At 45.5% G+C, this 25,343-nt stretch overlaps 1 protein-coding gene across 1 annotated transcript in view; it reads left to right on the top strand.

Moving 5' to 3' along the window:
* LOC126108165 (uncharacterized) overlaps positions 1-25,343 on the top strand; it is a 150,414-nt gene that overhangs the window by 48,750 nt on the left and 76,321 nt on the right. The window contains exon 2 of the mRNA XM_049913408.1: positions 5,836-6,511. Within this exon, the coding sequence (XP_049769365.1) occupies positions 5,954-6,511 (558 nt within the window). The 5' untranslated portion in view covers positions 5,836-5,953. The remainder of the gene's footprint in view (positions 1-5,835; positions 6,512-25,343) is intronic.

The following is a 25,343-nucleotide window of genomic DNA, read 5'->3' as shown; positions in this document are numbered from 1 at the left end:
AAACCTTTCTCTCATTTGCCGAGAGACAGTTAGAATAGCCTTCAGCTAAGTCTATGACTACGACCTAGCAAGGCGCCATTAACCATATCTGGAAAGAGTCTTATTTGTATTATCAAGAGCGATGTACCACAAGGATGAAGTAAAGTTAAGTATTATAGAAGCTACGTACTTTTCTTATTAGCATTCATTACGTATCCTGTTCCAGACTTCACGCCAGTCGGCGTGTGTGTACGCGTGCCTTTCGGTTACCCGTCACTGTGGACTGGCTGTCTTGTCAGTCCACTACAGATATTGCTCCTGAATCCAGCTTGATATCCTCCAATTCAATTATCTAGGTGACGAAGAGCTTTCGACAACATTTTGTTTTCTAAGTGTAGCAATGAAGTTCCTCTCCAGATATTGATCTGTTTCGTCCCCTTTTTTTTATGACGAGGGTGAATGAACACAGCATTCCAGTTTTCTGGAATTGTTTCAGTGTCCCAGATCGATGAGGACTGTAATATACAGTCTCTAAAATCGGTGGAATGAACAGTGTGTAATTGGTTCAAATGGCTCTGAGCACTATGCGACTTAACTTCTGAGGTCATCAGTGGCTAGAACTTTGAACTAATTAAACCTAACTAACCTAAGGACATCACATACATCCATTCCCGAGGCAGGATTCGAACCTGCGACCGTAGCGGTCGCTCGGCTCCAGACTGTAGCGCCTAGAACCGCACGGCCACTCCGGCCGGCTATGTAAATGGTAGGCGGCTTGGAAAAGTATTTGTATATGGAAGAAAATACGGGCTTTTGGGGCATTTTCGAGTAATGCTTTCTAGACATACTGGATGACACAGAAAAACGGAAACATTTCCACAATCCAATAAAACTGGAAGTGATGAAGAATGAAATTGCATTCATAGCAATTGAAACCTTACAACTTTGCCATTTACGAAACACTGACGGCATTTACCATTTTTTTAAAAAATTACGGCACCGTTAGATGGCGTCCTCCTGTACGAATACATTCGCGAAATCTGCTGTTGAGTTTCCTCATCGACCGCTGCAACATCTCAGCTGGAATACTGTGAATTGCACCCCGAATTCTCTGTTTTAACTCATCCAGGGTTTTCGGTCGAGTCGTGCAGACTTTGCTCTTGATGTAGCCCCACAAGAAAAAAATCACAGACGGATAAATCTGGCGATCAGGGGGCCAGGTAATGTTAGCGAATCGTGACACCACGCGTTGCCAAACAATTCTCGCACATATGCCGTTGACTGCCGTGCAGTGTGTGATGTTGCTCCGTCCTGTTGAAACCAGGCTTCTTGAACGTTTGGAAAGTGCAGGTGTAACGGAAAAGTTCGTAACATCTCCACGTATAACGATCGTCACTGACAGTTATTGGGTGTCCCTGTTGATTTGCAAAAAATACGGTCCGATAATCACATTGATGAAACACCACACCATACTGTCACTTTGCTAGCGTGTAAAGGGCGCTCATGAACGTCATTAGGATTTGTGTTTGCCCAGTAACGGTAGTTCTGTTTATTCACATAACCTGTGAGATGAAAATGTGCCTCATCTGACATCCACAACTTGTTTAGAAATTGAAACTTCCTGGCAGATTAAAACTGTGTGCCCGACCGAGACTCGAACTTGGGACCTTTGCCTTTCGCGGGCAAGTGCTCTACCATCTGAGCTACCGAAGCACGACTCACGGCCCTACTTCTGCCAGTACCTCGTCTCCTACCTTCCAAACTTTACAGAAGCTGTCCTGCGAATCTTGCAGAACTAGCACTCGTGAAAGAAAGGATATTGCGGAGTCATGGCTTGGCCACAGCCTGGAGGATGTTTCCAGAATGAGATTTTCACTCTGCAGTGGAGTGTGCGCTGATATGAAACTTCCTGGCAGATTAAAACTGTGCGCCCGACCGAGACTCGAACTCGGGACCTTTGTCTTTCGCGGGCAAGTGCTCTACCATCTGAGCTACCGAAGCACGACTAACGCCCCGTCCTCACAGCTTTACTTCTGCCAGTATCTCGTCTCCTACCTTCCAAACTTTACAGAAGCTCTCCTGCGAACCTTGCAGAAGTAGCACTCCTGAAAGAAAGGATATAGCGGAGACATGGCTTAGCCACAGCCTGGGGGATGTTTCCAGAATGAGATTTTCACTCTGCAGCGGAGTGTGCGCTGATATGAAACATCGTGGCAGATTAAAACTCTGTGCCCGACCGAGACTCGAACTCGGGACCTTTGCCTTTCGCGGGCAAGTGCTCTACCAACTGAGCTAGCCAAGCACGACTCGCGCCCCGTCCTCACAGCACTTGCCCGAGAAAGGCAAAGGTCCCGAGTTCGAGTCTCGGTCGGGCACACAGTTTTAATCTGCCACGAAGTTTCATATCAGCGCACACTCCGCTGCAGAGTGAAAATCTCATTCTGTTTAGAAATTCATCGTCTTTGTTTATTTTTGTTGTCATTTGTTGAGTGAATCCTAATCGTAACCGGTAATCGCTGTCCTTCAACTGTTGCACCACCTGTAGTTTGTCCGGATGGAATTTTAAATGAAGATGAACAATTCTGCGAAGACTGTCCCAGACATTCGAACCACTGCTGCTTACTCACGAACTGAAAGCCGTGGACTCCGTAAGACAGACTCGCGTACAACATCAACGTTCGGTGGCGAGCGCACACCTCTTGGTCGTCCTGTCGTTTTCTTATTGAGCGCAGACCCAGTCTCTTCAGAGTTATCAATCCAACATTTTACAGCGTGTTTCGACGGGGACGGCATCACGACGTCCTAAATTACTGAAACGTCGAAACTCCCTCTGCGCCGCTACCAAACTATCACTGTTTTTATAAAAAAAAATTATGGCTAACGCACGCTGTTGTGCGTTCCATTGATCCATAATCACTTAAATGGCGGACTGTTTACTCGCTGTCACGAACCCGCATTCCTACCACTTGCCCATGGCTGCCACAACTCATTTCAAACATTCCCGTTTTTTAAACTACACATGATTGCCCTAATGGGAATTCCGCGATCGTTCATTAAATAAAATATGGCGTTTCAGTCTTCGATCGCTATTCTTTATTTTCAATTACCTGTTTCGGGCTAGCTGCCCATCTTCAGATCTGTTAGACAAAGTTAAAAATATAATTAATAAGAGAAATACAGTTAGTGATAGAAATATCTTAGTTTACAAAAAGAAATTTTGGAACATATTAAACGCCAACATACCATATATTGCAGTTACAGAGTAACTTGTCCGTACAGAACACTCGATTCGCTGTCATCAGTAAAGTAAATTTTAATCTGTTAAAACCTTATATCGCAGTTTTTAAGAGTAACCAGACTGGTAACAGTAAAAAGTGCCCTCTATCTATAACAATTGTGCAACTGTTATTATTTCACCGTATATATTAATGGCGAATATTCTTTTTAATAAAACAATTTTTAAACTAATAACATATGAATAATCTTTTTTTGAGTGGACCATGAAACGAAAAAAAATCACACTAATTTAAAATTTCTTTATAAAGAAACATAAAATATAATTAAAATGTAGATATTCTTTCGAAAATGTGCGTTTACTCTTCTCTGTTTTGATTGGTGGTGGAGTGGATTTCCCTACGTCAGAACGTACACAACGCCACGCCGAGTCCTCTTCCGCCGCGCCCAATCAAAACTTGGTTTTAGATCATCGTCCGCCGGCCGGAGTGGCCGAGCGGTTAAAGGCGCTACAGTCTGGAACCGCACGACCGCTACGGTCGCAGGTTCGAATCCTGCCTCAGGCATGGATGTGTGTGATGTCCTTAGGTTAGTTAGGTTTAAGTAGTTCTAAGTTCTAGGGGACTTATGACCACAGCAGTTGAGTCCCATAGTGCTCAGAGCCATTTGAACCATTTAGATCATCGTCCAGGGCTGACACCGACAGGGAACGTCGTTTAGTGAACTCTTACAACTGAACAGATACTTGCTATGTACCGGCTATTTGCACTTAGTCGTCGAAGGACTTTTTTGTGTTATATTACATGCAGTGTTACAGACTTCAATATTCGACAAGCCACAAAGAAAAATAAACGTTTTTAACTCATTCGTGCGACTTTGTTACTAATTTGTTGGAATGATTGTAGAACCTTCGTTCTCCTGTCCTGTTACCTGACCCTGGTGCATAGCTGTGTAATATTGGCAGGGAGAAATTGTGTTAGCGGTTGTAAGGTGTCAGGCAAATCCAACACCTATCATGAAAACGCTGACATGGTAGCAAATCCAGTAGTATGTCACAAAGCTCCGAATAAATCCTGACATTAAACTAACCAAAGTAATACGATCAACGAGTGAGCAAATGGAATACCACAGACTAACACAAGAACGCCTAAATGCATGTCATACCTTCCCACCGTGAGACAGACGCAGTTCCGAGGGGAGAAACGAGAACAGAAGCAGAGAGCTGAACCGTGTTAAGCTAGAAGGCCCTACGATAAGGGACGGACACCCACGTCGCCAGCCAACCGCCAGGACCACCCCCCAAAAGATAGAGCCCTCCAGAAGAACAGTATAGATCTTACGATAACACTAAAAAGGGCCACACCAGCTGCAAGTTTTAGCGTGAGACTTTTTCGCGTCTCTGTTACGTTGCAAACTTTAAAAACATTGCCCCACCACGAAAAGTATAACGTTTCTCATTGGATAGACGGAATTTTTGTAGGCGGAGCTTAAGGTTAACATTGAGACCCTGATTGGTCAGATGAAAACACAGCCAGATAGTTTTTTTAAACCAACTTCGGTAAATTGTAGTAAGGAGAAGTTATGAGTTGCTAGGAGAGTTGCTTCCGAGAGGGCGAGCTGGACGGAGCTGTGCTGCACGCCGCCCCCTGACGAACACCGACAAGGTAATGAACGCACGCGATGCCGCATAACAGCGCATAACGCTTCACTGAGAACTGCAGAAGTCTCATCTGTTACATCCCCTTTTTACGTAATACTAGTGTCGATCGTCAATTAAAGCTCATGGTATTCACATTTGCAACTTGAAGTAAAAATCTGAAACGCGATGATTTTTCTGTTATATAATTATTGAGAAACCACATGAGCAACTGTAATTTATGGTAAGTTAAATAAGTAATTAAAGATAATTGAGGGTCACTGTAGACCATTTTTGATAGTTTTCTCTTTTATGAAATTAAATTTATCGTAGATTATAGATGTGATATGGCATAGGTCATCCTTCAATCCATTGTAGAACTTGGAAACCCATTCAGGGAATATTCGTTCACATTTTTGTTGAATGCAGTTGGTTTTTATCCTCCTGTATTAAAATATTTCCTTTTATCAATACTGAAATTTATAAACAATGTTATGTGAGTACTACTTTTTCGACGTTATTTTACCAGCTAACTAAAAATAGGAAATCCTAGAACCTCTTCCACTAAATTTAGTTAGTATTAAGATTCTTTTACAGGGTGTGCAGTGGAGCTGACCCTGAAATCATTAAGTATTTGATTATATCATCGCTAGTCTCACTGAATTCTTTTGAATTCTACATGTCATGTGTAGTCTGGCGTCTCCTTACCAGCAGCAGGTCCCAGGTTCAAACTAGTCAGTTCCCTAAAAAACACGCTCAGAGCGTCGTTGCGCGAGAGTGGTAGGGAGACACGACTTGGAACAAACAGACACCACGCAGAATGTTAGACGGTGTACTGCACAGACTTGGCCTACCGTAACAACAGTTAAACTGAGTAGCTATAGTTTCAATAGTTGACGTTTATAACACCACATTCTGTGGGTCACTCTTCATAGGTACTGTGATGGTTTGCAAGGAATACATCATTATTTAAATTTTCTTTTCAGGTTGTCTCCACACGCAAAGCACCGACGTTGTGTGCAAGCAGAGGTCACCTGTGCCATTTTCCAGGCTAGAGGACTATTTGTGTGGACTGGAGTTTGTAGGAGAAACCAGCTAGCACCAATGCACCTGAAGGTGGAAGACGATTCTGAAGACAACAAACCTGCCATCCCAGCGCGATTTGGCACAAAACACGACTCCGAGGACTCGTTCCCGGTGGACCAGCAGCACCATCTGGTGGCTGCAGGGTCGCCAGTCGGCGGCACCATGCCAGCTCCTACAGAGGACACCGCCAGTGGAGGAGGGATCACCACCAACCCCAACACCACCGCGGGTACGGTGTTGGCACCCCTGCCGGGTGTGCGCGGGTATTCCCCGCACCACCGTCCCCACCACCACTACCCCCACCACCACCACCACGGCAGCTACTCCGGGCAGCCGGTGCCCCTGTTCGGCGAGGTCCCTCGGGACCCGTGTGCGCCGGGTTCGTCCGCTCAGCGCGTGCTGGACGTCGGCGGTACGGACCTCCACACCGCGACGCTGATGCCGCCTCCACCTCCGCCACCACTGGGGCACCACTACGGCTTTGGTCCGCACCATCAGCAACACCCTCACCTCCAGCACCAGCACCACAGCCGGCCCACTCTGCACCAGCACCACCTGCAGCTACACCACGGGCAGGTAGGTCGCACCCATTAACTGTCATACGAAAATTTTATTCTTCTTTACATATGAAAGCACTTGGGTTCTCTTTCACGTGTTTAAATTTATCTGTATGTGATCTAAGGTATCCGGACACCTGGCTGAAAATGACTTACAAGTCCGTGGCGCCCTCCATCGGTAACGCTGGGATTCAATATGGTGATAGCTCACCCTTAGCCTTGTCCGCCCCCAGTAGCTGAGTGGTGAGCGTGACAGAAGGCCAATCCTAAGGGTCCAGGTTCGATTCCCGGCTTGGTCGGAGATTTTCTCCGCTCAGGCACTGGGTGTTGTGTTGTCCTCATCATCATCACTTCATCCACATCGACGCGCAAGTCGCTGAAGTGGCATCAAATCGAAAGACTTGCACCCGGCGAACAGACTACCTGACGGGAGGCCCTCGTCACAAGACACTTCATTTTACGCTTAGCCTTGATGACAGCTTCCATTCTCGCAGGCATACGTTCAATCAGGTGCTGGAAAGTTTCTTGGGGAATGGCAGCCCATTCTTCACAGAGTGCTGCAATGACGTGAGGTACGGATGTCGGTCAGTGAGACCTGGCAGGAAGTCGGTGTTCCAAACTATCCCAAAGTTGTTTTGTAGGATTCAGGGTAGGACTCTGTGCTGGCCAGTCTATTACAGGGATATTACTGTCGTGTAACCACTCCGCCACAGACCGTGCATTATGAACAGGTGCTCGATAGTGTCGAAAGATCCAATCGCCATCCCCAAATTGCTGTTCAACAGTGGGAAGCAAGACGGTTCTTAGAATGTCAGTGTAGGCCTGTGCTGTGATAGTGCCACGCAAAACAACAAGGGGTGCAAGCCCACTCCATGAAAAACCATCCACACCATAACACCACCACCTCAGGATTTTACTGTTGGCACTACACACACTGGCAGATGACGTTTACCGGGCATTCGCCATACCCACACCCTGCCATCTGATCGCCACATTCTGTACCGTGATTCGTCACTCCACACAACGTTCTTCCACAGTTCAGTTGTCCAATGTTTACGCTCCTTACACCAAGCGTGGCCTTTTTTGGCATTTACTGGCGTGATGTGTGGCTTATGAGCAGCCGCTCGACCATGAAATCCAAGTTTTCTCACCTCCCGCCTAACTGTCACACTACTTGCAGTGGATCCTGATGTAGTTTTGAATTCCTGTGTGTTGGCCTGGATAGATGTCTGGCTATTACACATTACGACCTTCTTCAACTGTCGGCAGCCTCTGTCAGTCAACAGACGAAGTCGGCCTGTACGCTTTTGTGCTGTACGTGTCCCTTCACGTTTCCACTTCGCTATCACATCGTACACAGCGGACCTAGGGATGTTTAGGAGTGTGGAAATATCGCGTACAGACGTATGACACAAGTGACATCCAATCACCTGACCACGTTCGAAATCTGTTGAGTTCCTCGGAGCGCCCCATTCTGCTCTCTCACGATGTCTAATGACTACTGAGGTCGATATGGAGCACCTGGCAGTAGGTGGTAGCACAATGCACCTAATATGAAAAACGTATGTTTTTGGCGGTGTCCGGATACTTTTGATCACATAGTGTATCTACAGCGACTGTGCCTTACTCGCTCCTTCAGATCTGATTATCTAGCAGATAAAAAATCAATACACTCTGGACATTAAAACTGCAACAGCAGCAAGCAAAGCAAATAACTTGTTGTGAGTGTATATAGTATACATAATCAAATTTGTTTGTGGTTTTTGAGTCATCAGGATTGTAACTGGTTTGATGTGGCCCACCACGAATTCCCCTCCTTTGACAACTTTTTTTCATCTCAAGTTAGCAACTGCAATCTATGTCCTCAGTTATTTGCAGAAGGTATAACAATTTCTGTCTTCTTCTGCAATTTTTACCCTCTCCCTCTCTGTCTAGTATCATGGAAGTTATTCCCTGTTGTGTTAACAGCTGTCATCCTGTACCTATTTTCCATACATTCCTATACTCGACAGTTCTGTGGAGAACCTCCCCGTTTCTCCCCCATCAGTCCACCAAATTTTTCACGTTCGTCGGTAGCACCGCATCTCAAATGCTTCAATATTCTCGCGTGCAGGTATCACACAGTCTGTTTCACCACCATGTGCTCCAAACGTACATCCTGAAAAATTTCTTCCTCAAATTAAGACCTGTGTTTAATAGTAGTAGACTACTTCTGGACAGAAATGCCCTTTTTGCCAGCGCAAACCTGATTTTTATGTCCCACTTGCTCCAACACCGTGGCTTATTTTGCTCTCTTCGTAGCAGAATTCCTCAACTTTGTCTGCTTCGCGATCCCTAATCCTGATGTTAAGATTCTCGCTGTTCTCATTTTTGCTGTTTCTCATTACTTTCGTCTTTCTTCGAATTACTCTCGATCTGTATTTTGTACTCATTATACTGTTCATTTCATTCAGCGTAATATGCAATTCTTCTTCACTTGCACTGAGGATAGCAATGTGATGAGCGAATCGTATCACTGATATCCTATCACCTTGAATTTTAATTTCACTCCTGAACGTTTCTTTTATTTCCATCATTGCTTCTTCTATGTACAGATTGAACGGTAGGGGCTACAGATTACTTCCCTTTTTAATCCGAGCACTTCATTCCTGGTCTTCCACTCTTATTGTCCCCTCTTTGTTCTTTTACATCTTGTCTTTCTCTGTTGCTTACCCCTGTTTTTCTCGGCACTTTGAACATTTTATACCATCTCACATCGTAGAACGCTCCTTCTACACTCCTGGAAATTGAAATAAGAACACCGTGAATTCATTGTCCCAGGAAGGGGAAACTTTATTGACACATTCCTGGGGTCAGATACATCACATGATCACACTGACGGAACCACAGGCACATAGACACAGGCAACAGAGCATGCACAATGTCGGCACTAGTACAGTGTATATCCACCTTTCGCAGCAATGCAGGCTGCTATTCTCCCATGGAGACGATCGTAGAGATGCTGGATGTAGTCCTGTGGAACGGCTTGCCATGCCATTTCCACCTGGCGCCTCAGTTGGACCAGCGTTCGTGCTGGACGTGCAGACCGCGTGAGACGACGCTTCATCCAGTCCCAAACATGCTCAATGGGGCACAGATCCGGAGATCTTGCGGGCCAGGGTAGTTGACTTACACCTTCTAGAGCACGTTGGGTGGCACGGGATACATGCGGACGTGCATTATCCTGTTGGAACAGCAAGTTCCCTTGCCGGTCTAGGAATGGTAGAACGATGGGTTCGATGACGGTTTGGATGTACCGTGCACTATTCAGTGTCCCCTCGACGATCACCAGAGGTGTACGGCCAGTGTAGGAGATCGCTCCCCACACCATGATGCCGGGTGTTGGCCCTGTGTGCCTCGGTCGTATGCAGTCCTGATTGTGGCGCTCACCTGCACGGCGCCAAACACGCATACGACCATCATTGGCACCAAGGCAGAAGCGACTCTCATCGCTGAAGACGACACGTCTCCATTCGTCCCTCCATTCACGCCTGTCGCGACACCACTGGAGGCGGGCTGCACGATGTTGGGGCGTGAGCGGAAGACGGCCTAACGGTGTGCGGGACCGTAGCCCAGCTTCATGGAGACGGTTGCGAATGGTCCTCGCCGATACCCCAGGAGCAACAGTGTCCCTAATTTGCTGGGAAGTGGCGGTGCGGTCCACTACGGCACTGCGTAGGATCCTACGGTCTTGGCGTGCATCCGTGCGTCGCTGCGATCCGGTCCCAGGTCGACGGGCACGTGCACCTTCCGCCGACCACTGGCGACAACATCGATGTACTGTGGAGACCTCACGCCCCACGTGTTGAGCAATTCGGCGGTACGTCCACCCGGCCTCCCGCATGCCCACTATACGCCCTCGCTCAAAGTCCGTCAACTGCACATACGGTTCACGTCCACGCTGTCGCGGCATGCTACCAGTGTTAAAGACTGCGATGGAGCTCCGTATGCCACGGCAAACTGGCTGACACTGACGGCGGCGGTGCACAAATGCTGCGCAGCTAGCGCCATTCGACGGCCAACACCGCGGTTCCTGGTGTGTCCGCTGTGCCGTGCGTGTGATCATTGCTTGTACAGCCCTCTCGCAGTGTCCGGAGCAAGTATCGTGGGTCTGACACACCGGTGTCAATGTGTTCTTTTTTCCATTTCCAGGAGTGTATGTCGACAGATCATATGAACCTGTCTTGATTTTTTGGGGGTTGCCCAGAAAGTAATTCACCGATTTTTTTCTTAAACAATTATTTATTCAACATAATGAGAATCACACGCACGAAAGAATGGTGTTTTATCTACGCACCATATATTTCCACATAATCTCCATCCCGTTCCATGGCCCTCCTGCAGCGCTAAACGAGTGCGTCTAGGCGCTGTCGGTACTACTGGATTTGTGATTTCCTGTCAGAAAGGTCATAGTTCGTAATAATAAACGGAACGTCATCGAGTAAAACAGAATTTAAACAGACGTAAAACCCCCAAGATTGGCGATCTTTTACAGAAACTCGAAATTTAGCGCGGACTTCAGTGCGAGATGCCTATAACAGTCTCCACAACGAAACGTTGTCTCGAAACCTGGCAGAAAATCCAAAGAGATTCTGGTCGTATGTGAATTATGTTAGCGGCAAGAAACAATCAAAGCCTTCTCTGCGCGATAGCAATGGAGATACTATCGAAGAAAGTGCTGCCAAAGCACAGTTACTAAACACAGCCTTCCGAAATGCCTTCACAAAAGAAGACGAAGGAAATATTCCAGAATTCGAATCGAGAACAGCGGCCAACACGAGTAACGTAGAAGTAAATATCCTCGGAGAAGCGAAGCAACTTAACTCACTTAATAAAAAAAAAAAAGGTTCAAATGGCTCTGAGAACTATGGGACTTAATGTCTGAGATCATCAGACCCCTAGAACTTAGAACTACTTAAACCTAACTAACCTAAGGACATCACACACATCCATGCCCGAGGCAGGATTCGAACCTACGACCGAAGCGGTCGCGCAGTTCCAGACTGTAGCGCCTAGAACCGCTCGGCCACTCCGGCTGGCACTTAATAAAAGCAAGTCTTCTGGTCCAGACTGTATACCAATTAGGTTCTTTTCGGAGTATGCTGATGCATTAGCTCCATACTTAACAATCATACACAACCATTCGCTAAACGAAAGATCCGTACCCAAAGACTGGAAAGTTGCACAGGTCACACCGATATTCAAGAAAGGTAGCAGGAGTAAAGCACTAAATTACAGGCCCATAGCGTTAACGTCGATATGCAACAGGATTTTAGAACATATTTTGTATTCGAATATTATGAATTATCTCGAAGAAACTGTCTATTGACACACAGTAAACATGGGTTTAGAAAACATGGTTCCTGTGAAACACAGCTAGCTCTTTATTCACATGAAGTGTTGAGTGCTATTGGCAAAGGATTTCAGATCGATTCCATATTTCTGGATTTCCGGGAGGCTTTTGACACTGTAGAAAACAAGCGGGTCATATTGAAATTGCGAGCTTATGGAATATCGTCTCAGTTATATGACTGGGTTTGTGATTTCCTGTCAGAGAGATCACAGTTCGTAGTAATTGACGGAAAGTCATCGACTAAAAGAGAAGTGATTTTTTTTGGCGTTCCCCAAGGTAGTGTTACAGGCCCTTTGCTGTTCCTTCTCTACATAAACGATTTGGGAGAGAATCTGAGCAGCCGTCTTCGGCTGTTTGCAGATGACGCTGTCGTTTATCGACAAATAAAGTCATCAGAAGATCAAAACAAACTGCAAAACGATTTAGAAAAAAATATATGGATGGTACGAAAAGTGGCCGTTGACCCTGAATAACGAAAAGTGTGAGGTCATCCACATGAGTGCTAAAAGGAACTCGTTGAACTTCGGTTACACGATAAATCAGTCTAATCTAAAAGCCGCAAATTCAACTAAATACCTAGGTATTACAATTACAAACAACTTAAATTGGAAAGAACACGTAGAAACTGTTGTGGGGAAGGCTAACCAAAGACTGCGTTTTATTGGCAGGACACGTAGAAAATGTAACAGGCCTACTAAGGAGACTGCCTACACTACGCTTGTCCGTCCTGTTTTAGAATACTGCTGCGCGGTGTGGGGTCCTTACCAGGTAGGACTGACCGAGTACATCGAAAAAGTTCAAAGAAAGGCAGCACGTTTTGCAGTATCGCGAAATATGGGACAGAGGATTTTGGGCAGGAAATCAAAAAATGGTTCAAATGGTTCTGAGCACTATGGGACTTAACAACTGAGGTCATCAGTCCCCTAGAACTTAAAACTACTTAAACCCAACTAACCTATGGACATGACATACATCCATCCCGAGGCAGGATTCTAACCTGCGACCGTAGCGGTCGCGCGGTTCCAGACGGAAGTGCCTAGAACCGTTCGGACACAACACCCGGAGGGGAAGGAAATCGTTAAAAAGAAAGGCGTTTTTCGTTGCGACGGAATCTTCTCGCGAAATTCGAACCACCAACTTACTCCTCCGAATGCGAAAATATTTTCTTAGCACCGACCTACATAGGGAGGAACGATCACCACGATAAAATAAGGGAAATCAGAGCTCGTACGGAAAGATATAGGTGTTCATTCTTTCCGCGCGCTATACGAGATTGGAATAATAGAGAATTGTGAAGGTGGTTCGATGAACCCTCTTCCAGGGACTTGAATGCGATTTGCAGAGTATCCATGTAGATGTAGATAGATCCGGCGTTCCACAAATAAGTGTTATAGGCCCCCTATTGTTGCTGATCTAAATCAACAACGTAGGAGACAATCTGAGTAGCCCTCTTAGATTATTTGCAGATGATGGTGTCAATTACCGTCTTGTAAAGTCATCAGATGACCATAACGAATTTCAAAATGATTTAGATAAGATATTTGTGTGGTGCGAAAAGTAGCAGTTGACCCTGAATAAAGAAAAGTGTGAAGTTATTCACATAACTACTAAAAGAAATCCAGTAAATTTCGAATACGTGATAAGTCACACAAATCTGAAGGCTGTAAATTCAACTAAATACTTCGGGATTACAGTTACAAATAACGTAAACTGGAACGATGACATAGATAATGTTGTAGGTGGGGCAAACCAAAGACTGCGATTCATTGGCAGAACACTTAGAAGGTGCAACAGGTCTACTAAAGAGACTGCTTACACCACGCTTGTCCGCCCTATTCTGGAGTACTGCTGTGCGGTGTGGGATCCGCATCAGGTGGGACTGACGGATGACATCGAAAAAGTACAAAGAAGGGCAGCTCGTGTTGTATTATCGCTAAATAGGGGAGATAGTGTCACAGACATGATACGTCAATTGGAGTGGCAATCATTAAAACGAAGGCGTTTTTCGTTGCGACGGGATCTTCTCATGAAATTTCAATCACGAGTTTTCTCCTCCGATTGCGAAAACATTCTGTTGGCACCCACCTACATAGGGAGAAATGATCATCACGATAAAACAAGAGAAATCAGGGCTCGCACAGAAAAATTTAAGTGCTCGTTTCTCCCGCGTGCCGTTCGAGAGTGGAACGGTAGAGAGACAGCTTGAAGGTGGCTCATTGAACCCTCTGCCAGGCACTTTATTGTGAATAGCAGAGTAATCACGTAGATGTAGATGTAGAAGATTGAACAGTGGAAAAACGTTGTGCGGAATGAGGAATCACGGTACACAATGTGGCTATCCGATGGCAGCGTGTGGGTACGGCGAATGCCAGGTGAACGTCATCTGCCAGCGTGTGTAGTGCCAACAGTCTCCGTATTCTGCAGACATTGCTCGCTCTAACTATAACCTGTTTAGATCAATGGCTCACGGCCTGGCTGACCAACACTTCCGATCTCATGAAGAAGCGATTCGTGGATCGCTTGAAAAGATGAACAATTTTTTCGACGTGGGATTCGTGCACTGCCCGAGAGATGGGAGGAAGTAGTGGCCAGCGATGGAAAATACTTTGAATGATACATGCGTAACCAATTTGTTTCATTAAAGCCTCAAATGTTGGGAGAAACGGCAGAAGCAAAGTTGTACACCTCGTAACAGCGTAGTGTGGTTCAACTTTCAAGTTGATGCGGCAGCTGTTTAGCCCCAGCTGGGGAAACATCGGCTGCTGAGAAGACCAGCGCAATGGATGATGCGCGCAAGGTAGCTGCTGAAGCTCCCATTTCGTTCAACACAATTTTTGAATAATATAGTTACGAGATTTTATCTTGGCAGCAGTACTTTCACGATGTTTTCTACACTACTGGCCATTAAAATTGCTACACCAAGAAGAAATGCAGATGATAAGCGGGTATTCATTGGACAAATATATTATACTAGAAATGACATTTGATTACATTTTCGCGCAATTTGGGTGCATAGATCCTGAGAAATCAGGATCCAGAACAACCACCTCTGGCCGTAATAACGGCCTCGATACGCCTGGGCATTGAGTCAAACAGAGCTTGGATGGCGTGTACAGGTACAGCTGCCCATGCAGCTTCAACACGATAGCACAGTTCATCAAGAGTAGTGACTGGCGTATTGTGACGAGCCAGTTGCTCGGCCACCATTGACAAGACATTTTCAGTTGGTGACAGATCTGGAGAATGTGCTGGCCAGGGCAGCAGTCGAACATTTTCTGTATCCAGAAAGGCCCGTACAGGGCCTGCAACATGCAGTCGTGCATTATCCTGTTGAAATGTACGGTTTCGCAGGGATCGAATGAAGGGTAGAGCCACGGGTCGTAACACATCTGAAATGTAGCGTGCCCTGTTCAAAGTGCCGTCAATGCGAACAAGAGGTGACCGAGATGTGTAACCAATGGCACCCCATACCATCACGCCGGGTGATACGCCAGTATGGCGACGACGAATACACGCTTCCAATGTGCTTTCAGCGCGATGTCGCCAAACACGGATGCGACCATCACGATGCTGTAGACAGAACCTGGATTCCTCCGAAAAAATGACGTTTTGCCATTCGTGCACCTAGGTTCGTCGTCGAGTACACCATCGCAGGCGCTCCTGTCTGTGATGCCGCGTCAAGGGTAACCGCAGCCACGGTCTCCGATCTGACAGTCCATGCTGCTGCAAACGCCGTCGAACTGTTCGTGCAGATGGTTGTTGTCTTGCAAACGTCCCCATGTGTTGACCCAGATATCGAGACGTGGCTGCACGATCCGTTACAGCCATGCGGATACGATGCATGTCATCTCGACTGCTAGTGATACGAGGCCGTTGGGATCCAGCACGGCGTTCCGTATTACGCTCCTGAACTCACCGATTCCATATTCTGCTAACAGTCATTGGATCTCGCCCGACGCGAGCAGCAATGTCGCGATACGATAAACCGTAATGTGCGATAGGTTACAATCCGACCTTTATAAAAGTCGGAAACGTGATGGTATACATTTCTCCTCCTTGCACGAGGCATCACAACAACGTTTCACCAGGCAACGCCGGTCAACTGCTGTCTGTGTATAAGAAATCGGCTGGAAACTTTCCTCATGTCAGCGCGTTGTAGGTGTCGCCACCGGCGCCAACCTTGTGTGAATGCTCTGAAAAGCTAATCATTTGCATATCACAGCATCTTCTTCCTGTCGGTTAAATTTCGCATCTGTAGCACGTCATCCTTGTCGTGTATCAGTTTTAATGGCCAGTAGTGTACATGGAAGGGTGCGGTCAAGGGTGATGCTATACGAAGAATGAAGACGACTTGGTGTTTACAGTGTTGTGACTGGCCGCCCCATTGTAAACGTGCCTCTACCTCCTACCGCACGAAATGACGTCACAACAATGATCATCATCCTGACAGCCCGCGTTGCTCCAGATATTCTCCCACTGTTAGTGTTGGTTTCGATTTGTTTGTTTTTAGGGAGCAAAATACAGGGTTATTAGAAATGATTGAAGCGATTTCATAAATTCACTGTAGCTCCATTCATTGACATATGGTCACGACACACTACAGATACGTACAAAAACTCATAAAGTTTTGTTCGGCTGAAGCCGCACTTCAGGTTTCTGCCGCCAGAGCGCTCGAGAGCGCAATGAGACAAAATGGCGACAGGAGCCGAGAAAGCGTATGTCGTGCTTGAAATGCACTCACATCAGTCAGTCATAACAGTGCAACGACACTTCAGGACGAAGTTCAACAAAGATCCACCAACTGCTAACTCCATTCGGCGATGGTATGCGCAGTGTAAAGCTTCTGGATGCCTCTGTAAGGGGAAATCAACGGGTCGGCCTGCAGTGAGCGAAGAAACGGTTGAACGCGTGCGGGCAAGTTTCACGCGTAGCCCGCGGAAACCGACGAATAAAGCAAGCAGGGAGCTAAACGTACCACAGCCGACGGTTTGGAAAATCTTACGGAAAAGGCATTTGTTAAACAGGAGATTGGAAAACCGATGGATCGGTCGTGGTGGAGATCATGATCAGCAATTCATGTCATGGCCTCCACGCTCTCCCGACTTAACCCCATGCGATTTCTTTCTGTGGGGTTATGTGAAAGATTCAGTGTTTAAACCTCCTCTACCGAGAAACGTGCCAGAACTGCGAGCTCCCATCAACGATGCTTTCGAACTCATTGATGGGGACATGCTGCGACGAGTGTGGGAGGAACTTGATTATCGGCTTGATGTCTGCCGAATCACTAAAGGGGCACATATCGAACATTTGTGAATGCCTAAAAAAACTTTTTGAGTTTTTGTACATGTGTGCGCAAAGCATTGTGAAAATATCTCAAATAATAAAGTTATTGTAGCGCTATGAAATCGCTTCAATCATTTGTAATAACCCTGTACATCTGGGGTGATACGCGCCCAACTATAGAACACGAAGACAGAGAGGAGTCGAAAAACGACTATACGTCAGTCCCAATTGACGTAAGGGAAGACAGCTAAAAATAAGGACGTGGAGAAAGGGCTAGAAAAGACGCCATACAGAAACGGAGGTCCAAAAGTGAAAATTAAATGGCCTTCGCCATATTGCTTTGGCGCATAACAAGTAAAACGAGGTCCACAGCCCGCTCGTCATCTGCTGAAACGACCGATAACTGAGACGGCAAACCCTAGCGGGAACGTAAACTGTTACGAAACGGGCGTTCTGTCAGCAAGTGGCTGACAGTTAAAACTAGGGCGCAGTGTGTACAAAGTGGTGGGGTAGCGCCACTTACCAAATGACGATGGCTAAAAAGGCAGCGCCAAATTCGCAGCCTATACCCGGGTCGGTGAAACACGTCACTTGACAGCTCGCGTGTGATTGACGCTTATAATTCGTGAGATATTTGGCAAGGTCACTATCAGTGGACCACCCTGTGTATACGGGGTGCTGTAAAATACTTCTAGAACTTGTAGAAGGATTGAGTAGGCAATCTGTTGAATAGGAATCCATGCCTGAAAACGTACCGATTCCGTTCTACAGCCATTTGAGCACATGTTTGCTAAGTGGGTTTGCAACAGTAGTTACGTCAAATTGGCTGATGTCATTTCACGCCTATTCTACATTTCTGACCTGGTTGAGCTTTAGTCACGTGTGTGTGAGTGTTTAAGACCGACGCGGCTGAGTACACGTTTTCTAGAATACACGGACACGATCCCTCTGCAAGGCGAAGGGCACGGTAAAGGAAGAGTTGCTCCGTCGCCTTTATCCACGAAATCCAACTCCGTCGCACACACATTTCGCCGGAATTACGCAACGATTTCGAGAAAGAGTACCTTCACCGTCAGCAGGCGTAACTACAGAGGGGTCCAAAAAAATGTATCCACTGTGCTCCAAGAAGATGCCGTGCATCCGAACTCGAATACGCCGTAATGTTGAAGAGAACCCGTCAATGAGCACACGAACAGTTGTAGGAACTGTAAAATACAGGGTTATTACAAATGATTGAAGCGATTTCACAGCTCTACAATAACTTTATTATTTGAGATATTGTCACAATGCTTTGCACACACATACAAAAACTCAAAAAGTTTTTTTAGGCATTCACAAATGTACGATATGTGCCTCTTTAGTGATTGGGCAGACATCAAGCCGATAATCAAGTTCCTCCCACACTCGGCGCAGCATGTCCCCATCGATGAGTTCGAAAGCATCGTTGATGCGAGCTCGCAGTTCTGGCACGTTTCCTGGTAGAGGAGGTTTAAACACTGAATCTTTCACATAACCCCACAGAAAGAAATCTCATGGGGTTAAGTCGGGAGAGCGTGGAGGCCATGACACGAATTGCTGATCGTGATCTCCACCACGACCGATGCATCGGTTTTCCAATCTCCTGTTTAAGAAATGCCGAACATCATGATGGAAGTGTGGTGGAGCACCGTCCTGTTGAAAGATGAAGTCGGCGCTGTCGGTCTCCAGTTGTGGCATGAGCCAATTTTCCAGCATCTCCAGATACACGTGTCCTGTAACGTTTTTTTCGCAGAAGAAAAAGGGGCCGTAAACTTTAAACCGTGAGATTGCACAAAACACGTTAACTTTTGGTGAATTGCGAATTTTCTGCACGAATGCGTGAGGATTCTCTACCGCCCAGATTCGCACATTCTGTCTGTTCACCATTAAGAAAAAATGTTGCATCATCACTGAAAACAAGTTTCGCACCGAACGCATCCTCTTCCACGAGCTGTTGCAACTGCGCCGAAAATTCAAAGCGTTTGACTTTGTCATCGGGTGTCAGGGCTTGTAGCAATTGTAAACGTTAAGGCTTCTGCTTTAGCCTTTTCCGTAAGATTTTCCAAACCGTCGGGTGTGGTACGTTTAGCTCCATGCTTGCTTTATTCGTCGACTTCCGCGGGCTACGCGTGAAACTTGCCCGCACGCGTTCAACCGTTTCTTCGCTCACTGCAGGCCGACCCGTCGATTTCCCCTTACAGAGGCATCCAGAAGCTTTAAACTGCGCATACCATCGCCGAATGGAGTTAGCAATTGGTGGATCTTTGTTGAACTTCGTCCTGAAGTGTCGTTGCACTGTTATGAATGATGTGAGTGCATTTCAAGCACGACATACGCTTTCTCGGCTCCTGTCGCCATTTTGCCTCACTGCGCTCTCGAGCGCTCTGGCGGCAGCCGAACAAAACTTTATGAGTTTTTCTACGTATCTGCAGTGTGTCGTGACCATATGTCAATGAATGGAGCTACAGTGAATTTATGAAATCGCTTCAATAATTTGTAATAGCCCTGTAAGTGATGTATTGCGACACGCCTATGAATTACTTGTCGTCGCGTTATCAACATGTGTTTAAATGACTGTAGCACGGAAATGGTACGTTTCCAAACATGAGTTCCAGTTCAAAATATTATCTACTCAGACTCCTCTACTATGCTCTGTTCATTATAAAAAGAAACCTCATGTAAACATTACGCCATGTATTCTTCCGCCTTTGCTTGAATCCCATTGGATTTCGTTTCACGTCTAGTGCAAGCCAAGCTCTCACCAGTACAATCAAGTATCATTATATCGATATGTTTTATACTGTGTTACACACACACACACACACACACACACACACACACACAGCGCCGGCTTTAGGGTGGGGCGATCCGGGCGGTCGCCCAGGGCGCCGGGCCCAAGGGGCGCCACGTACTAAACGCATGGCCTCACTGTCCATTGAAAATGAAGTTGCAGAAAACCTAGACTTTGCTAATCTGATCAGAGACTTTGCCGACAGAAAAGCGAGAAAAGTAAAATTTTACTTGTTTATAATTGTTTTTCACTAGGCGTAATATGTTTTGTGTTCAGATGACTGACAGAAAATATAGGTTTATGGCTTACAGTTATATTAAATTCAATAAAAATATGGTACCCAAATCGAAAATTAGTGTTTTTTCGTTATACATATTACCTCCTATATATAAAAATCAATTGTTGTGTGTAAGTCTCACCAAAACAAAGAAATGGCTTGACCAATTTGAATAATTTTTGTTTTGTTTTGTTCGGTTTAGTACAGGGGTGCTTCAGAAAAGAAAAAAAATATTTGGGATATACGAGCCTGTTTCAACCACATTTTACGCATCTTTTCTTTGTTTGGAACACGCAAAAACAATTTTCTGGAGTTTTTGTAGATGTACAGTGCAGTACTACGCAATATTTTTAGACAATTTCCCAGAACGTGAATGCCCAAACAATATATCACTGCTATACTGACTGTTACGGCAGCGACAGCAGCATGCTGGACTGACGTCACAGGCTACACAAGACTCACATGGAGCGTCTTAGCGGGCTTTCAGATTATTTGGATTTCATTTCCATTTAAAAAAAATAAAATACTCAAATTTACGATGAAAAAAACCGTGTTATGATCATAAGATGACGCCATTAACCACTTAAGACGATTTCTAGAAAACAGTCAAATACCGTGTTGCAAAGCACTGCCAGGTTCGCTACTTATACAATAAAGGGCGCCAACTGGACGACTCGCCCGGGGCACCTGGATGGCTAAGGCCGGCCCTGCACACACACACACACACACACACAGAGAGAGAGAGAGAGAGAGAGAGAGAGAGACTGAGCAATAATGCGGGACTACAACTTTACTGGCGCATTTAACCTGGACAGCACTGGTCAGCCAGCTGCTCCAACTGACCTACAATGATGTGACCAGTTGCAGTTCAGACGTAAAAAGAGACAATATAGCTTCGAACGTCAATTTTTAAAGAGAATGGAATAATAATCGAAGAAACTCCACCACTACTGTGCCTTTCTTACAAGGGAACCTCCCCATCGCACCCCCCTCAGATTTAGTTATAAGTTGGCACAGTGGATAGGCCTTGAAAAACTGAACACAGATCAATCGAGAAAACAGGAAGAAGTTGTGTGGAACTATGAAAAAAATTAGTAAAATATGCAAACTGAGTAGTCCATGCTCAACATATATAACATTAAGGATAGTATAACCCGAGCGCCGTGGTCCTGTGGTTAGCGTGAGCAGCTGCGAAGCGAGAGGTCCTTGGTTCGAATCTTCCCCCAAGTGAAAATTTTAATTTTTTATTTTCAGACAATTATCAAAGTTCAGGTACACACACACAATCAACTTCGCTCTCCAAAATTCCAGGACATGTTCAGATTTGCTTGGACATATGCAGGATTTCAGGGTCTACACACGGAAAAATTTGAAAACGTTAATAACATATGTTTTGACAGAGCACAGGGAAAACTGTGCGACTGTTGCAGTCATTTGTTGGAGTTTATGTGACAAACTCTTATGTTTTCATCACTTTTTTGGGAGTGATTATCACATGCAGAAGAAAACCTAAATCGGGCAAGGTAGAAGAATCTTTTTACCCATTCGCCAAGTGTACAAGTTAGGTGGGTCGACAACATATTCCTGCCATGTGACGCACATGCCGTCACCAGTGTCGTATAGAATATATCAGACGTGTTTTCCTGTGGAGGAATCGGTTGACCTACGACCTTGCGATCAAGTGTTTTCGGTTCCCATTGGAGAGGCACGTCCTTTCGTCTACTAATCGCACGGTTTTGCGGTGCGGTCGCAAAACACAGACACTAAACCTATTACAGTTAAGAAAGACGTCAATGAACGAACGGACAGATCATAACTGCGAAAACAAAGAAATTAAATTTTTCAGTCGAGGCAGGACTTGAACCAAGGATGCTCACGCTAACCACGGGACCACGGCGCTCCTAACATCACGTGATCCTTGATGTTGCCTATCTTGCGCATGCACTACTCAGTTCGTATATTTTGCTTATTTTTTTCATAGTTCCACACAACTTCTTCCTGTTTTCTCGATTGATCTGTGTTCAGTTTTTCGAGGCCTATCCACTGTGCCAACTTATAACTAAATCTGAGGGAGGTGCGATGGGGAGGTTCCCTTGTTAGGTGACCACACCAAACGCATAAAATCCTCTCGTTCTCACCTTACACAGTATTCTAATTACAAACAAGACTGATGAAAATTTCTAACTTAAACACTGGGTAATTTTTCTGAGCGAGCTGTGTGTGATGCAGAAGCATTCTGCAGCGATTCACGGTGCTATTGAATACTGAAGTCACTTAAGGTACAAATTACAGTCAGTCGTGTGGTAATCTCTTAGCTGCTTCCTTATCCGAATCCGAGAAATACGTTTCAGTTTTGGAAGTGTCTCCTGCTACGTTGATAACCAGCCTATCAACAACAGAATCCACGAAGCCAACCAGGCGAAGCATTTTCTCCTCTTTTGGTAAACATTTTTGGAAAGCAGTGATCAATTAATTGTTATATTTTGACTAAAGTTCAGTCTTGATCACTCATGTATGTTTTAATGATACAGGTAACCGGTTTCGGTTCTTTCTACAGAACCATCATCAGACCCATGGTTCCCTTAGGATGGTAGGCGGAGCTCTCCTCGCTGCTACGCAGTCAACTCAGCGAGGAGAGCTCCGCCTACCATCCTAAGGGAGCCATGGGTCTGATGATGGTTCTGTAGAAAGAACCGAAACCTGTTACCTGTATCATTAAAACATACATGAGTGATCAAGACTGAACTTTAGTAAAAATATTTTCTCCTCTTCTTTTATGAGCTGCCCTTCTATATCCCTCCAGCATTCGGCAGCGCCGTGTGAAAAAGCTGTGTGCGTTAGTTCCAGTACGGCTGACAGCTTAACGGTCCTGTTATTTCTCGCGACAAATCCCTTAACTTCAGATCACTTCTGTTGAGTTCATACTGTAATGGTGCAGCGGCAAATGTAAAAATGCAGCATTTGTAAGGTGTGCTCGACGCTGTGTAAATGATTGTTTTTCATGTTTCTACGATACTTACCTGCCTCTGTGCTATAAAACCATGGGCATAGTCCACATAAAGAGGCTTTGGTTTTTCGTTTTTGGCTTGCAAAATTAAGTTGTTACGTTTTCTTAATTTAAGCAACTTCTATTAAAAGTCTTTCACAAAATATCGATAACTAAGAATTTATATTTGAAATGAAAACAGCAATTTCGCTTGGAATATGTAATTGGAAACAAGAACACGTGCATTGTTCATAAAAAATGATGAATTTACGAGATGTAGGTATTTCAAATTGAACGAGAAAAAGATGACGCAGGGTAGACTTGAACCAGCAAATCACAATAAACTTACACTCACCTACGCATCCGATTCCGCTATACTTCCAATATATACAGGGTGTTTCAAAAATGACCGGTATATTTGAAACGGCAATAAAAACTAAACGAGCAGCGATAGAAATACACCGTTTGTTGCAATATGCTTGGGACAACAGTACATTTTCAGGCAGACAAACTTTCGAAATTACAGTAGTTACAATTTTCAACAACAGATGGCGCTGCGGTCTGGGAAACTCTATAGTACGATATTTTCCACATATCCACCATGTGTAGCAATAATATGGCGTAGTCTCTGAATGAAATTACCCGAAACCTTTGACAACGTGTCTGGCGGAATGGCTTCACATGCAGATGAGATGTACTGCTTCAGCTGTTCAATTGTTTCTGGATTCTGGCGGTACACCTGGTCTTTCAAGTGTCCCCACAGAAAGAAGTCACAGGGGTTCATGTCTGGCGAATAGGGAGGCCAATCCACGCCGCCTCCTGTATGTTTCGGATAGCCCAAAGTAATTACACGATCGTCGAAATATTCATTCAGGAAATTAAAGACGTCGGCCGTGCGATGTGGCCGGGCACCATCTTGCATAAATCACGAGGTGTTTGCAGTGTCGTCTGAGGCAGTTTGTACCGCCACAAATTCACGAAGAATGTCCAGATAGCGTGATGCAGTAATCGTTTCGGATCTGAAAAATGGGCCAATGATTCCTTTGGAAGAAATGGCGGCCCAGACCAGTACTTTTTGAGGATGCAGGGACGATGGGACTGCAACATGGGGCTTTTCGGTTCCCCATATGCGCCAGTTCTGTTTATTGACGAAGCCGTCCAGGTAAAAATAAGCTTCGTCAGTAAACCAAATGCTGCCCACATGCATATCGCCGTCATCAATCCTGTGCACTATATCGTTAGCGAATGTCTCTCGTGCAGCAACGGTAGCGGCGCTGAGGGGTTGCCGCGTTTGAATTTTGTACGGATAGAGGTGTAAACTCTGGCGCACGAGACGATACATGGACGTTGGCGTCATTTGGACCGCAGCTGCAACACGGCGAACGGAAACCCGAGGCCGCTGTCGGATCACCTGCTGCACTAGCTGCGCGTTGCCCTCTGTGGTTGCCGTACGCGGTCGCCCTACCTTTCCAGCACGTTCGTCCGTCACGTTCCCAGTCCGTTGAAATTTTTCAAACAGATCCTTTATTGTATCGCTTTTCGGTCCTTTGGTTACATTAAACCTCCGTTGAAAACTTCGTCTTGTTGCAACAAGACTGTGTTCTAGGCGGTGGAATTCCGACACCAGAAAAATCCTCTGTTCTAAGGAATAAACCATGTTGTCTACAGCACACTTGCACGTTGTGAACAGCACACGCTTACAGCAGAAAGACGACGTACAGAATGGCGCACCCACAGACTGCGTTGTCTTCTATATCGTTCACATCACTTGCAGCGCCATCTGTTGTTGGAAATTGTAACTACTGTAATTTCGAAAGTTTGTCCGCCTGAAAATGTACTGTTGTCCCAAGCCTATTGCAACAAACGGTGTATTTCTATCGCTGCTCGTTTAGTTTTTATTGCCGTTTCAAATATACCGGTCATTTTTGAAACACCCTGTATGTATGTATCTAATACAGCCCCTCGTTTCCTATTCTATCTGTAAATTGATGACAAACATTAAGAACAGTCTATTTCCCGGCAGTTTTCAGCCGTGTTCCACACGCGTGTTTCACTACGGAACAAGAAGCAGCCTCAGTCATTTTCATGCTGCGTATTTTTCATC

The sequence above is a fragment of the Schistocerca cancellata genome, chromosome 11, assembly GCF_023864275.1.
Source record: "Schistocerca cancellata isolate TAMUIC-IGC-003103 chromosome 11, iqSchCanc2.1, whole genome shotgun sequence".
NCBI classification, from domain to species: domain Eukaryota; kingdom Metazoa; phylum Arthropoda; class Insecta; order Orthoptera; family Acrididae; genus Schistocerca; species Schistocerca cancellata.
This window is presented reverse-complemented; position numbering and strand designations above follow the sequence as displayed.